The sequence below is a fragment of the Antedon mediterranea genome, chromosome 11 (genome assembly GCF_964355755.1).
Source record: "Antedon mediterranea chromosome 11, ecAntMedi1.1, whole genome shotgun sequence".
Lineage (NCBI taxonomy): Eukaryota > Metazoa > Echinodermata > Crinoidea > Comatulida > Antedonidae > Antedon > Antedon mediterranea.
In genome coordinates this window covers 20232052-20249302 of record NC_092680.1, presented here as the reverse complement: position 1 = coordinate 20249302, position 17251 = coordinate 20232052, and the positions used below count along the sequence as shown (strand labels likewise).

The 17251-nt window shown below is 30.2% G+C and overlaps 1 protein-coding gene across 4 annotated transcripts in view; it reads right to left on the bottom strand.

Annotated features, from left to right (window-relative positions):
* Positions 1 to 17251, bottom strand: part of LOC140063185 (uncharacterized) — a 60833-nt gene that overhangs the window by 20903 nt on the left and 22679 nt on the right. For all 4 annotated transcript variants that reach the window (XM_072109662.1, XM_072109665.1, XM_072109664.1 and 1 more), the window contains exons 4-8: positions 16786 to 16892; positions 6950 to 6998; positions 4014 to 4035; positions 3520 to 3582; positions 1008 to 2518 (exon numbers count right to left, since the gene is read on the bottom strand). In XM_072109662.1, coding sequence (XP_071965763.1) covers positions 1008 to 2518; positions 3520 to 3582; positions 4014 to 4035; positions 6950 to 6998; positions 16786 to 16892 — 1752 coding nt within the window. The remainder of the gene's footprint in view (positions 1 to 1007; positions 2519 to 3519; positions 3583 to 4013; positions 4036 to 6949; positions 6999 to 16785; positions 16893 to 17251) is intronic.

Below are 17251 nucleotides of genomic sequence, written 5' to 3'. Positions count from 1 at the left end.
ATAAATTATAAAACACAACTAAAAACTTTGTTCTGAGAAATTTTAATTTCTTTTTGATAACAAACAAAATAAAATATACATGAATACCGATGTCAGTATAATGACAGTTACACTGTCATAAAATGACGCCATAAAAGAATTACAACAATGTACTTTATTTGAAGAAAGCATCTGTATATTTATAATTAACCATCATGTTGTTGTAAAGGAAAATAATATTTTTGTTGTTGAAGTTTTTGTAAGTAAATGTACAAGTATGTTTTAGTGAAGATGAAAATAGTACATTATTTAAAATTAAAGGTTATACAATCAATTAATAGAGTTATTTTATTATTGAAGTCTATAATAATAATAACAATTTTATTTTGAAACAAATACAATATGTCATTCACCAGATTGGTATTTTTCACAAGGCCGTTTTAGCTTACTTATAAAAACTATTTACAACAAATTATACTATATACCAATTAGTTATCATAGTCAATTATCTGAGACAAAAACAATATTCTATGTCCCTTATAAACACTTAAGCACTAGTATCTAGTAGTATTTTAAGTCAAATGTTATATTTTGAAAGCTATTGTAGGTAATAGTGAAGAGTAGTATTTGGAGTGACATTTACCAACGAAGAAGATCGTTAGAAAGTTTGATCGATAATAGTGTGATTTACAACAAGTCAAAAAGGTTAATTGGAATATGTAATGTTTGCATATCAAATGCTACAGTGTTTAGCCAATGAGAAATTAACTTATGAAAGACCATTTTGTAACTATTAACTCCACGTATATGCAATGTAATACATCAACTAATAATTACTTGCATTGTGTTTTAAATATGGTTTTTGTAAATGGATTTTATTTTTTACAGGCTAAACGAAGATGGTGAAGAAACTACCTACATCGTTTTAAGCATAATTAATTCATGATAATCTTCCTAATCATTGCTTTAATTTCAGATTAGTTACAATATTTTACAGATATATTTGTATATAAAGTAAATAAACTTACCAATAGCCTGTGCTAAAGTTGTTGGTCTTTCTCTGTCTTGAGGGCCAGTTGATGTTGGTCGGACACTTGGTACCTTTAACACATCATCTGCCATAGCAGTACTTTCACTCTCTTGAATTACACCAGGTATGATTTCAGAATTAGGAGTCATGGCATTCTCTCTGCTAATGGATTCTGATTTACCATTGACAACAGGACCGTCTTTCATCTCAATTTTTAACTGTCGAACGATCTGTTCTTCCTCTGTTTCTTCAGGTAACCGTTCATCAACACAAGCTTCGTTGGTCACATCCTCTTCTTCTACATCTTCCGCAATCACCAGTGGTTTGATGTCTTTTCCTTGGTTAAGGGCATCAATATTCTCTTGTATAGCTTTTAATGAACTCCTACGTTCTGGAGTTTCTTGCGACTCCGTCTCTTCCTCATCATCATATTCAATTTCGGCCACTTCAAGCTCTTTTTTTATTTGTATTTCATCAATAACGAGATTAGATGACGATTCCATTTCTTGCTCATTCATTTTGTTTAACATTTCACTTTGCTCCTCCTCCTTCTCTTCCTGTTCCTTCTTTTCTTTTAATTCCTCCGATAATTGTTCACTCATTTGTCGTAGGTAATTTGGAACACTAATCGCTTCCTCTTTTTCAACTACATTTTCATCTTTTTCTTCTTCTTCTATCTCTTCATCAATTACCATTTCTCCAGGATCTTCTTCTATATCTTCAACTCGATCATCCGCATCTTCCAGAGGAGGTGCTTCAACCATCATACTATCAACCTCTTCAGCTGGTTCTAGTTCTTCATCAATATCTTTATTTTCAAACTCTTCTGCATCTTCTGAAACAATAAAACCAGATTCTTGTAAACTTAATTCCGGTTCTTCCATTTGAAGAACAGGTTGTGGTTCTTCATCAACTGTTTCTAAAACATTCATTTCCAAATCATTTGAATTTAAGACATTTGTGTTTGATGTTTCTTGATTTAAAATGTTCAGCTCCTTTTGAAGTTGTGGTGGACTAGGAGGACGATCCTCATTTTCTACGACCGCTTCTACAGCATCTAGTTGTGGTAAATCTTCATCAACGGTTTCATTTGTTGGTTTTTCAGTACATTCTTTATTTTCTTTCTCTGTTTCATCAATATTTGTATTAAGTTCAACATTTCCATTTATTTTTGTATAATCAGAATCTTCATTATTTTTTTCTTCTGTAGTACTAGTATCAGTTTTTCCCTGATCTATTTCTGCCGTCACATTATCAATAATTCTTTGTAAGTTGACAATAGCTTGTTGACTGCATTTATTCTGCGCATCCTCGTCTTGTGATGATGTTGAATTGGTTTCTTCGGTTTCTACATTACTGCTAAGTATTCCTTGCGCTTCTTTTGGTTCATCTTCGTCGCGCACGTTACCTTTCCTTCGTTGTGTACGCTTTGATTTCTTAGCTGGCTCTAATGGGGATGGATCGGTTTCTATCTTACGTTTCTTCGCCGCTACTGGACATGTAGATACACTGTGAAACCAATATTAAAACAAAATAAAACATTGGCCATAATTATTATTTCAAATGTCTATAAAACGCTATTAATATATGGAATTATTAATATAAAATAATAACTTTTGAGTTGTATTTAAGATACAATAATAGTTAAATTGTCAATTAAATCATATAAATATTTACGGAACAAAAAATTTTGAGTATCATAATGAAAAAAGTACAACATTCAAACCTGTTTTATATAGACATCAAAAGAGTAATGGGAATTGTATGAAATTACTTTTTTTTTGGGTAACATATTACATTACTAGATAGTGAATTAATCATATGGAATAATTTCACCAAGGTAAGGTAATATAGATATCTAACAGTCATGAACCAGTAGAAATAATCTTTTTTGATTACTTGTTGTTCTTGAGAAGGGATTTAGCATTCTGCAAATTGAAATAGCATTAATAATGAAGAATTAAACCATACATCAGGGATAAGACGTATTGTATAGGATTCAATTACCATAATGGACTTATTAATTGCTTTACAGTGAGTCTTTCGGATTCAAATGCACCTAATCTACGAGTTCAGTACAATTATGCAACTTGTTTATTGCGCTTTATTCAACCTCCAATACAATGAATCTTCACATTAAAATTTTAGATTTTTATAACATCCCATTTCACATTTGATTTGCAAATGATATGGCAGTAGTAGTATGGTAGTTTTATTCCATGTTAAGGCCTTACACAAAATTTAAATAATCATAATTTAACAGAACTTGTAAGCGTGAGGTAAGCTTGTTGATTGAAAAAACTGAAAAACAAACATTAGGCTCACTTATACACAAATATATAAATTAAGCAATTACACACAAATGATATCCACACAGGGCCTGTACATTTTCATAAAGTGATTGCAGTCTATATTAATCAATATATTAATTTACTGTTACTAGTTTCTAGATTGTTTTAAGCATTTTAGTACAGACACTAACCAGGGTTAACATTTTAAGTATACTTTACCTTCTATGTTTTGCAAACTTGCCGCTGACATGACCAGAACCATCGCATCCATATGTAGGACAACTGAAAGGAGGATAATAGCGCCACCTGTTATAATTCCCACATACTTATCTAAGCAGAACATTCTCAAAAACTAGGTATTAACAATACAACAATTATCTATCAATCCACCAATAGTTAGCAATCAAAACAAAGTACTTGTATTTCTCTTGATGTTCTTTCTCCATCTGTTGTTGTGAATTTGTGGAAGTATATAAAAATTGGATTGGAATTCAAATTTATTGTTAATTCAATAAGCCTATCAAAAATGCTGTATATCTAAAGTACACTGCAAGTACAAAGTATCATATATCAAACACCTCATTGAATAGAACAAAAGTCAATCTTTCGACACATGTAAATATTCTCAAATCATTCGTTAGTTTTGTCTATTGAATTTAATAAAAAATATATATTAAAAATAAATAAAATACAAAAAAAATGTATATACATACCCAGATGACTCTGGTAAAGGTTCTGAAAAAAAAAAAAAATAGAACAATATAAATAAAAGGGTTATTATTGATCTTGAATGTTAATAGGGCATAAAAGTGCTGTAAGTTTTCAATGTTTAATCAAGGAGTGTTAACAGAAGTATTGACAATGTTTAGCTTAACAAACAATTGGGAGCAGCCTCTCAGTGCAATAGAACTTTATTGGGAGTAGCCCCTCAGTGTAATAGTACCTTATTGGGAGCAGCCCCTCAGTGGAATAGTACCTTATGGGGAGTAGCCCCTTAGTGCAAGAGTACCTTATTGGGAACAACCCCTCAGTGCAATAGTACATTATTATTTTTCATACAGTAATTGCATTTTTCAAAATATTGACATTTCAAAGAAATAAAAGAAATTAAAGAATAAAACATACTTTGTTTTAAAATTTATTATGAAAAAAATAAAGAGACAATTGACAGCACAAGAAAAGTATTTGTTCTCATATTTTAAGTATGAGCAGCAGCTGATTTCAACAATCATACATAATATAATAGTAATTGATACTTATATTAAAAAGAAATTTTTTAAATCTCTACATGAAACTAATGGTAAATAATCTGATGAGATATTATAAGTTTTGATAAATAAAGTAAAACAAAAGATTTACATAAACCTGGGCCACTTAGCTCAATACACAATATTTGTTAGAAACGGCATAAAGGTAAAGAGTTTGAAATCAGCATGAGTGCCAAATAACAAAGACATTTTAAAGTGCATTGTTGTCAATTAATAGGCCTCGTTACTGCACTCTCACAGATTATAATATTCTTTAATTAATCAGCCACATCAAGCAGTTAGTCAGGAAATTACTTTTAGTTAAACTCAGGTGCAGATCTTAAACCAAAACAAGTTTGATTACAAATATTTTATTATAATCATATTTTGAATTGCTGGTTCATATAGTAGGCCTGAAGTTCGTTTTTTTTTTAACTTATCGAACTGAATATTTTCAGGGTGATAACATATTTCTTGATATGGCTTTACTGTTATTTTATTTATTTATTCTGTAAAAAATTAAAAATGAACAGATGTATTATAAAACTACACAAACATATTTTCAAACATTTGCAATTTTTTTTTCAAAAAGTAAAATAATTAGTGACCAGGTTATAATAAGACGTTACTACATCTTTGATCTTTCTCACAGTTTTATGTCAATTTATTATTGTTTCAAATATATTTAAGTCAAACCGTTCAGTACATTAATTTCAGAAATAATTGTAAAAGCATTGCTAGAAACAATAAGCAACCATGTCAATTTAAACAAATATGTTTTTTATGTTCTTGTTGAATAGTAAAAAGGTTGAAGATATAGGTAATTGATTATCAATCCTACATTGTTTTTATTCATATCTTTATTACCAAAAAAAAAACATTCCACAGATTAAGTTGGAAAGAACACAAAATCAAACTAAATTTAAGTTCTATACAAGAAATGTTGGGAAACTATCACTAAGAATGTAGTATTAACGTTACTATGTAGAAAAACAGCACCTTTTGTTAGAAATATTAATATTTTAAAGTTAACTTGCTTTTGCTAATGACCTAGTTCATTTTAAACATCAATAGATGAAATTGATTTTTGTTATATTCGTGAGGTCAACCTGCGAGTCAAGAGCAACTTTACTTAAGTCATTTCAATGACGAAAAGCTATTTAAGTCGATAATGCAAGTCAAATCTTCTATGATGTTTCAAATATTAATATTCTGCAAATCTTACAATAACTAACTTTGATTCTCAAACTGGAGAAATGAAAACATGTTTATGTATGAAACTTGGCAAATATACTCACTATGTTTTGATTAGATCATAATTTTATTCTTGAAATTTACTAGTATAGAAATTGTGTTGGTAATAATCATAAAGTCAAATAATGAATTTGTTTGCTTTATAGAAACAGCACATCTGATAATTAGCTAGCTTTACTTTTAGGGTGATAGCAAGGAGATGGTAATTCACAATACAAAATATTAATCTGCGTATACATATACACCCAGTATACACGGTTCCATTTATTATCAAGACTGTTTTTGTTAGATTTCACGTTAACTTTTTCTTTAAAGATATAGTTTCCTCCTAAAATGGTTTTTTTTTTCAAATTTTTTTTTAATATGCCATTTTAATGTTACATAATAGTTATTCACTTTGACCAAAAACTAGATCGAAAAACAAATCATTTACCTGAAAGAATGTAATTTAAAGCAGAAAATACTTAGATTGTCTGTCATACAATGGTTTTCAGTTAAAATTAAACGTTTCTTTTGTCTTTTTATAAGTAAAATCTATCTTTTTTTTAACAGAAGTGAATAACTTTATTAAAACTGCAAAATAGCCCATTTAAAGTCTGATTTTATTAATCTTCATTTTTCATGTTTTTGGGGAACAACATATCTAAAAAGCTAAGCAATTTATATCTGAACTACAAACACCCTCTATAAGTAAAACAGAATCTAAACTTGGTAAGTCAATTAGTTTGTTGTAGAAGACAAAGACAATATTATTTCCCTTTTAAACAGAATTCACATATTCAATGCCTAATTTGTTTCTATAACAACGTTAATCCAAGGTTGTAAAAAAGTAAGAAAAGATTGATATATTATTTTAGTGGAAAGGAGGTTTGAAATACACTAATAGTTGTTATGGTAACAGTCGCAGTAGTATAAATGCTAAATATTTATGAAATTTGTTGATACTTCACATTTGGGGGGGGGGGGGGTGGGTTGTAATGTGTATTAAGCTCTGTGTACACTATCAGACTTTGTGACAAAAAATGTGATGTGCCCATATATGGTAATGATGATGTTATATCACTATCATATTTGGGCATATCACTACCATATTCGTGCACATCAGACTATTTCGAAAGTGTAGACAGAGCTTTAGAGTAGTCACCTACCTGGAGGACCTTTAGCTCTTGTTCTACGTCCTTCTCCATCATTGGATTCCTAGAAAAAAGCACACAAATATAAATGTATTACATAAACTGTGATCATTTATTAGGCCTTCTAAGAGATTAACAGCAAGGTGCTGTACCTTCCAGGATCAGGATACTGCCACTAGAGTAGTCCACTATGCTATGCAAACAAAAGTTATCATAAAGTTATTTATTCAACAGTCCAATCTGAGAGATCTTGTCTATGAACAAAATTAATAGAAAAGTTCTCTGTCTACACTTTATGTGACAAACAAATGTGATGTGCCCATATATGGACATGATGATACCATATTTGGGCACATCACACTTTTTTTATCACATACACTTTAGTAGTGTAGACAGAGCTTTACCCATTATTAATTCTCATAGTGCCATATTGCTCTAATAAATGTATTACATTGAAATTTTAAAAAAATAAAATTTATAAATTAGCAATAATTGAATGGTATTTCAACTCCATTATTTGTTTTTCTAAATAAGATTAATTTTTTAATTGTATTGTTTCTTGATTTGTTGAGAGAATTATTTTTTTTTATTTCAGGAAGTTTGATATTTTGAAAGTTAACTGTATTAAAAAATTTAAATATGATGAAACTTAACTTAACTTAACTTAACAGACAAAGACATACAGTAAAAAGTAACTACAAAGAACTAACATCAATTGATAACTTGGCTGTGCATGTTAATACTATACATATATTATAATTTTGAAACAGAACAAAAGTATAAGTTTTGTTTGTAAATCCGCAACAACTAACAACAACTATTCAACGGAAACAAAAGATGATATAAAAAAATCCATACTGGATATAAACATCAATGTTTAACAAAGAATTTAAAATAAAACAAAGAATGAAACGATTAGAATTTGAAAAGAGCCAGTCAGCGTGTAATTGAGGCTTGGAAACTCTACAACTTGTATGAAAACAAGTGAAAGCACTTAAACTCTACAATTAGTATGGGAACAAGTGAATAAACTTTGTATATTTTCCAACAAAGACAAATCGATACTAGCTTTATGAAAGTTATAAACTGAGTGTGAAAAAAGTTATGATTCCATTTTTAGTAGTACATTTTTTTTATCTGTGTAAAATGTTGAGTCTAAAAAAATATTAAAAAAGAAAATGTAATACATTAGTTTCAAAAAGTTATAACTTCATTTATATTTTGTGTACAAAAGTATTAAAATCTTGATGAAGAAAATTGAACACAGTATTAATATAATTGCAAGTTTTGCTGGTAATATTATGTTGTCTCAAATGTTTAGCTTCTGAATATAATTATCAACCTACCATGTAAAAAAACTGATTTATACACATATAATGTATTTAAAGATACAAAAAAAGTATTTTTATCTTTTTTTGTAGTTCAAAGTTCATTTAAAATTTTATTTACAAATAGTGTTTTGATAAAAAATATTCAATAAATATCAATAATATAAATTTATATTACAACTTAATTTAAATAGTAATAACAAATAATTTATGCATAAACTTTTTTTATTTAATAACTTACACGCGAAGAAAACTTACCCTAGCGTGAACATTAGCAACTGTCATTGCGGTATTTAATATTATCCAATATATAAAATCCCAAGTTAAAATATGTAGAGTTGATATTAATATATCCTTGTAATGTCCATCTGGAAACAAACATGTGCGAACAGAAAGGTATAAAACAGTATAAAATATAAAGTACTGTATCCCTGAGATAAAGATAATATTGTAATATTGAAGAGTACAAAGTCCTCTCTGCTTCAGATCTCAACGACCAATCAGAATGTTCCATTTATAAATAGGTTTATTCCATTTCTTGTGAAAACAAGCTATTGATTCCCAACTAACGCTGCAGTTTTTTTAACAAGGTGGATTTGCCAATCACGGGACAGCTTTCTGGATAAGTTTATTTACCTACTTGTGTCCATTACCTATCAGCTCACAACTAACAATATACCATATTAGTCAGCCAATCAGATATAAGTATTCCCTTTTCACATAATAACAAACAATGGATAGGTTTAAGTTGATTGATGTCTGTATTATGTGGAGTATATCAAATTAATGGTAGAATTAATAGTAATATGCAATATGGTATAGAAAGTGACTAGAAATCACACTAGGTATCACAATAACGTGAACTTGTTTTATTTGAAATTTTGTAGAAAATAGTTAAACCACATATTGAAAATCAAGCCAATACAATATAATAGATTTTGCCTTTTTTCCAAAAAATATTAATACTTTAAAACCAGATTTTGGCTACACACGTAATTGATCAACTAGTCATTTATGAAATCTACTATTGCTCGTAAACATTATGAGGCTAGATCTCCTAAAAACAGACCAATTGCATAAGCTGTAAAATCATTAAAACATATATTTTATAAATTAAACAAATTATTTTAGTGGTAAATGTAAAATGTATGTAAACACACACTTTTTGTATTTTATAATAAAATTAATTATTTTAAGTGCTGCTACTGCGGAAGCTATAATTGTGCTTAAGAACAGTATTTTATTTCACAAATATTTTCATTTATTCTCGCGTTTAATTTCTTATTTTAAAATCAATAATGTTTGTTGGTAAAACTTAAAATCTCAACTATATTACAATTTTAAAATATTACTATCTATGGCATAGTTGACTGCATTCTGCATACTGGCTTGCTACAAACTGTATATAAACTTTGAATCCATATTTCACAGCAGAACTAAAAATTTATCTAATTTTATTTATTTTAATACAAATTAAATATAGTAGAGTCTATAAAAATAGCAATATATTTAAAGTTAGATTTCATTAAAAATGCATTTTTAATTATTAAATTTATGCACGTATATCAAAGTATAATATTTACATATACTCATTTTTGCTTGTTCATTATTATGTTTTTTTTAAATAAATTTAAATTAAACAATATTGAACTGTATAAAAACTTGCATTTTTTCTAATTTTCTAGTTATTATAATGCACATTGAAACTTAAGCATAATGCACTATATTTAAACCTAAATTAACAATTTAATTATTAAATGTATAGGTCATGATTAAACAAAGCAAAAGTTAAATGAGGTATTTTGTAAGTGGAATTATTTATTATCTTCCCTATTGTATGAATGGTAGAGTCTAAACAGATTTGGTAATTTAAATTGAACAACAAAGTATTAACAAAAGACTTGGCATCACTTTTATAAATCACCGTTAAAACCTAATGCTAAATTATTGATCCAGAATATTTTCACCTTGATATCAATACAATAAAATTCTCACTTCTTGCATTTGAAAAATTAAATGCAACCTTTTCTGTTGATTGGGAATTATGCAAAGGAAATAATCAATACACAAACAAAAAATCTTTAAACTATTTCTTTCAATTTTTTTCTGCTTTTTAGACTTCAATGCATTTAATCTGGTGAACATTTGTATTATTATTATTTAATCTTCTTATAAATAAAATAAAATTTCTGCTTTTTACTTATTATTGTACAGCAATTTAATTGATACTTCAGGTCCCGGGGGGGTCACTTGTATATAAACCAAACGGGGGGGGGGGGGTGCAGCAGCCACTTCAAGACATGAGGCACTTGCGCTACCTGTTTTACTGAAAAATACTACGGACTTGAACTACCATTTACCAAATAAAAATCCAGTGTTCTCTAAAAAGACGGCAGAAACAAGGCCACGCCAGAGAGGGCGCAATATTTGTACTGGTTCCCGGCATGATCTGCGCATGGCCAAAGAGACCGTTCATGGCAAAATCATGAACGTGTTTTGACAAGTTTATCGCTCGTCCGCGGTGCATGACGACGATGATCAGAGTCAAGAGTCATGGTCACAGTTGAATGATTTTGTCCTAGGCTACTGGTTTCGTGTTCTTCTGCTGATGCGAAAACTCTAGGCCTATTCAAAGGTATTTAGCGATGGGCTTATATAGCCGGGCTTATAGCATCCATTATGCTAAAATACCTGCAAAATTTGGCGATAAATCGTGACATTTTGACACGGGTGGGCGGGTCAGGGACTTAAACTACTAATTTCACCCTGTCATTTCCCACACTTGTGCTACCAACTCTCCATAATTTCCCACACTTGTGCTACCAGGCCCTCGAAAATATACCCGTAAATGTGGCACCTCCTCGTATGGAAATATTTAAGAGTGACTTCAGGTATAATAATAAATTTTAAAACAACACCTATATATCAGCGGCACTCGTGTCAAATGATGCATTCATACAGAATGAGCAAACAAAAACTTAAAAAAACAAATCAATAAGTTTCCAGTTTTCAGAGAGTCCGGTGTTGGGAGAGTTTCCAGTTTTCAGAAAGAATCCGATATTGGGAGAGTTTCCGGTTTTCAGAGAGTCTGGTATTGGGAGAGTTTCCGGTTTTTAGAGAGTCCGGTACTGCATGGTTGAGTTTCGGGTTTTTAGAGAATCCGGTATTGGGAGAGTTTTTGGTTTTCAGAGAGTCTGTCTGGTATTGGGAGAATTGACAATAAATCATAAAAACATTAGTATAGTAGAAGTCAACTATTAATCACGAATTCTAAATTATGAGGATTAAAACAGCAGTGTTAATCTGTGCTGTAAAACCATTAGTCGTTGAGCTCATGTGAATAATAATATCCTTTAAGTTGTTTCTTAATGACTTTCGCTAAAGTATAGATAATTATATTTTGCTATAACTTCATTAAGCCAGTGATAGCTTTATGCATCACTTTGACTATTATTCATCAAGTCTAAAATGTTTATAAATTACTTATACGCAACAAACATGTTAAAAATCAAATTTAAAATTCAACAATTTCAAATAGAACTCATTCATTACAAAAAGGAAAAACAAATTATGATTTTAAAGCTTGTAGAAATTAGTTTATTTGTACAAGAAATTCTACAATTTCTGGCCCGCCTGTATATGGAAAATGCTTCCACAACATATTCATGAGGCATCAAATATCATTAAGTTAAAAAAAGTCCCAAAAACATGGAAAATTAATAAAATTTGATTAAAAAAATTGTTATCCCTCAAATTGTTGTTATTTTTATGACTTATGACCTACATTATTCAAACATTTCAATGTTTACAAAGTTTATTTACTTTGTATGAACCATACCATCTGTTTATTCTCATACTTTGTTTTGTAAAACTGTACACTAGTATTTCTTTGTATCTGCTAAATAAATACAGAAGAACTTTCAAGTTCAGACGTGTTAATATTTTATTAAATCGTGCAACTTTTTTAACCGTTGAATGCATGATGAATATTGCAGACTCTGTACTTTGATATTTACTCAGTGTTGTTAAGATGTAACTATTGAAAATACCACTTAACTTATACAGAAGATAAACACACCCTTACGCTCTGTCTTCACTATCAAACTTTATGTGACAAAACAATTTTGATGTGTCCATATGGACATGATGTCATATCACTACCTTATTTGGGCATATCATAGCCATATTTGGGCACATCAAACTTTTTTTATCAAACTAGTTTGATGGTGTAGACAAAGCTTTATACTTTCACCAACCAACCCTCTTGATTAACTATAGACAAGTTCTATTTCCTCTGAAATATGATGTAAGAAGCATTTTTGGGTAGAAGCTGGGATCCACTTGATTTAGGATATTTCGACCTCGCTGATTACGAATATGGCGGATCCCAAGCGAAATTCGGCCATCTAAGCCCTTAATTTGCATAATTAAAAATGGCGGCCATTTTTTATAATTACCCTATATCTCGAGAACCACTAGTCACAGATAATTAATTTTGGTGTCAAAATGTTTTAAATATATGTTTTTATATTCACTTTAATGACACATTTTCTCAAAAAATTGATGCAAGTCGTATTTCTGACATTTTGACCTTTGACCTTGATTTATCGTATCTCAGTAACCAATAATCGGAGAGACACGAAATAGGGCTCAAATTGTTCAGAAACTATACATTCTTATTTATTATAATGAAATGTTTTTACAAAAAATGGCCGATTCTACAACTATTGACCTTTGAACTATTAGTCAAATATAATAATATAATAATAATATAACTTTGAAAATTGTGGTCTTATGAATTTTTTTTTCTTTTTAAATTGTTTAAAACATGTGTGTTTCTATACAGTCTAATGGCACATTTTGTACAAGAATGGCCGATAGTATGGTTATTGACCTTTAAACTACAGCATAGGCCTACTGTATACTGAATATAATATAATATAATTGCATAACTATGAAATTATTTATACTCAATAATAATTAGTAAAATTATAAAATTCACTGCCATCAAATATGATGTGTTATGATTTATATAGATTTAAAAAAAAATTGAACACGCAAGTTACATTTGTTGAAATTTAAAATTACCTGCCATCAATATGATGGAGTATGATTATAGATTTTTTAAAATGTGAACATGTCAGCTACATTTGGAAATTACCTGCCATCAATATGATGGATTATGATTATAGATTTAAAAAAGAATTTGAACACATAAGCTACATTAGAAAATTACCTGCCATCAATATGATGGATTATGATTATAGATTTAAAAAAGGATTTGAACACGTCAGCTACATTTGGAAATTACCTGCCATCAATATGATGGATTATGATTGTATAGTACCAGCCATCAATATGATGGATTATGATTATAGAATTAAAAAAGAATTTGAACACGTCAGCCACATTTGGAAATTTGGAAATTACCTGCCATCAATATGATGGATTATAATTGTATAGGTTTGAAAGAATAGTGAACACGTAAGCTACATTGGGAATGAACATGTTAAGGGCATCAGTTTTGATCATTCATGCAAAGGTTTCCGTCATCTTTAGCGTTGTTACAGTAGCATATTAAAGCTGTACATGGTAGTTTTGACTTTTTGCACCTACATCTATATGGTTATGCATCGTGTCTTGCATCCACAATAAATCATCTCTAACGAAGCAGTAGGAATAGCTTCATTTTTCAGAAGCACTGGTTGAAGTTTACCATTAGATAGCTCCCAACCAAAATATGTTGGTGATGGCAAATGCTGGATTGGCGATACAGCTTTTTTCAATACGAGTGCTTGGAAGTGTGCTCTTTTTATATGATGCTGGTGCACTGCATCGCTTGTTGGAGGTAATTTTTTTTTTTTAAACATGGCATGCCTAACTTAAAACTGTCGATAAAGGACACCATCAGACAAAGATGAACCAAAACACAGAGACCAATTCGTCGAATTATAGAAAGTGGTGAAATACCGCTGCCAAATTGCTGGTCAAACTTGTTGGCATTACAAGATAATAATGCAGATCTGACACGATTTCTATCAGAGGAGTTGATTCGTCAAGCTCCTATAGACAAAGAAATTGTCACAGCTGGTGGATTTATGAAAGAATCAGTTGTTAAATCATCAAAATTGTACACGAATACGTTGTCTCTGGTCAGACCATGAAGAATCGGACACGAGACTTGTCATGCTGCCAATGTCCGATACGACACAGTTGTAGTTGCTTCTAGGGATACAGACGTACTAGTGATTCTAGTGTCTCACTACCAAAGCATGGTATCCAAATGGATGATGACAGGGACATCCAAAAAAAGAAAGTATCTATAAAAGACATTTTTCAAGCCTTGCCCGAGGGTTCTGCAAAAGCACTGATTCCATTCCACACTATTAGTGGATGCGATACTACCTCATATCCAGGGAAGAGTTAAATTATATTAATACATACATACAGTAATTTAACTCTTCACTGCTCATATCTAAGTGGTCACTCAAAGGCATCGGCATGGGAAGTATTAAAAAAAGGTATGAACTAATTAAAGACCTGGGAGAAAACCTATCAGTGACCAAGTTATTATGAAATCGGAAAGATTCATTTGCTACGTTTACGGTGTTGGTCAAGTTAAAAGTACCAATAAAGTTAGGCTTTAAAAAAAAAAGGCATTACCTCCAACAAGCGATGCAGTGCACCAACATATAAAAAGAGCACACTTCCAAGCACTCGTATGGAAAAAAGCTGTATCGCCAATCCAGCATTTGCCATCACCAACATATTTTGGTTGGGAGCTATCTAATGGTAAACTTCAACCAGTGCTTCTGAAAAATGAAGCTATTCCTACTGCTTCGTTAGAGATGATTTATTGTGGATGCAAGACACGATACATAACCTGCCAATAGATGTAGGTGCAAGAAGTCAAAACTACCATGTACAGCTTTATGCCGCTGTAACAACGCTAAAGATGACGGAAACCTTTGCATGAATGATCTTAACTGATGCCCTTAACATGTTCATTCCAAATGTAGCTTACGTACGTGTTCACATTTTCTTTTAAATCTATACAATCATAATCCATCATATTGATGGCAAGTAATTTTCAAATGTAGCTTACGTGTTCAAATTCTTTTTTAAATCTATAATCATAATCCATCATATTGATGGCAGGTACTATACAATCATAATCCATCATATTGATGGCAGGTAATTTCCAAATTTCCAAATGTAGCTTACGTGTTCAAATTCTTTTTAAAATCTATAATCATAATCCATCATATTGATGGCAGGTAATTTCCCAATTTCCAAATGTAGCTGACGTGTTCAAATTCTTTTTTAATTCTATAATCATAATCCATCATATTGATGGCAGGTACTATACAATCATAATCCATCATATTGATGGCAGGTAATTTCCAAATTTCCAAATGTAGCTGACGTGTTCAAATTCTTTTTTAAATCTATAATCATAATCCATCATATTGATAGCAGGTAATTTTCTAATGTAGGTTACGTGTTCAAATTTTTATTTAAATCTATAATCATAATCCATCATATTGATGGCAGGTAATTTCCAAATGTAGCTGACATGTTCACATTTTAGAAAATCTATAAGCACACTCCATCATATTGATGGCAGGTAATTTCAAATTTCAAATTTCAAAAAATGTAACTTGCGTATTCAAATTCCTTTTTAAATCTATATAAATCATAACACATCATATTTGATGGCAGTGAATTTTATAATGTTACTAATTATTATTGTGTATAAATAATTTCATAGTTATGCAATTATATTATATTTAGTATACAGTAGGCCTATGCTGTAGTTAAAAGGTCAATAACCATACTATCGGCCATTCTTGTACAAAATATGCCATTAGACTGGATAGAAACACACATGTTTTAAACAATTTAAAAAGAAAAAAAAATTCATAAGACCACAATTTTCAAAGTTATATTATTATTATATTATTATATTTGACTAATAGTTCAAAGGTCAATAGTTGTAGAATCGGCCATTTTTTGTAAAAACATTTCATTATAATAAATATGAATGTATAGTTTCTGAACAATTTGAGCCCTATTTCGTGTCTCTCCGATTATTGGTTACTGAGATACGATAAATCAAGGTCAAAGGTCAAAATGTCAGAAATACGACTTGCATCAATTTTTTGAGAAAATGTGTCATTAAAGTGAATATAAAACCATATATTTAAAACATTTTGACACCAAAATTAATTATCTGTGACTAGTGGTTCTCGAGATATAGGGTAATTATAAAAAATGGCCGCCATTTTTAATTATGCAAATTAAGGGCTTAGATGGCCGAATTTCGCTTGGGATCCGCCATATTCGTAATCAGCGAGGTCGAAATATCCTAAACCAAGTGGATCCCAGCTTCTACCCAAAAATGCTTCTTGATTCGTTTTCTAGGCCGTTTTTTGAGAAATGGAACCTGTCTACTACTTTATTTTTCCACCGTATACAAAATTCATAATAAAATAGGCAATGTGACTGTAGAGGGAGACTTACTTTGGGTGTATCTACGTCCTGTTCCCGATTAGGGAGATTTGCAACATCTTTATCTCCTTGTCGGGTCCTCATACGGCCGGGAGATTCCGTCGATCTGCCAAAGTCTTCTGAAAATACAAAACAATAAAGACATTTTTTTATTTCACATTTTAAATAATTATTAAACAAATATGTCTGTGTACAATACATCTATTTCACAAATAATGTATCCATTTTTACAGGAAACTTTATATAAAACTTGTTTATATAACACAACAATAAAGACTTTTTTTTATTTCACATTTTAAATAATATTTTTAAACAAATATGTTTGTTTACAATACATTTTTTTTCCAAATAATGTATCCATTTTTACAGGAAACTTTATATAAAACTTGTTTATATAAAACTTCATCCTATATTTTTCACATCCAATATATCTTTAGACCCCTATCCAGTAATATACAGTATGATCACAAGGTTGGTG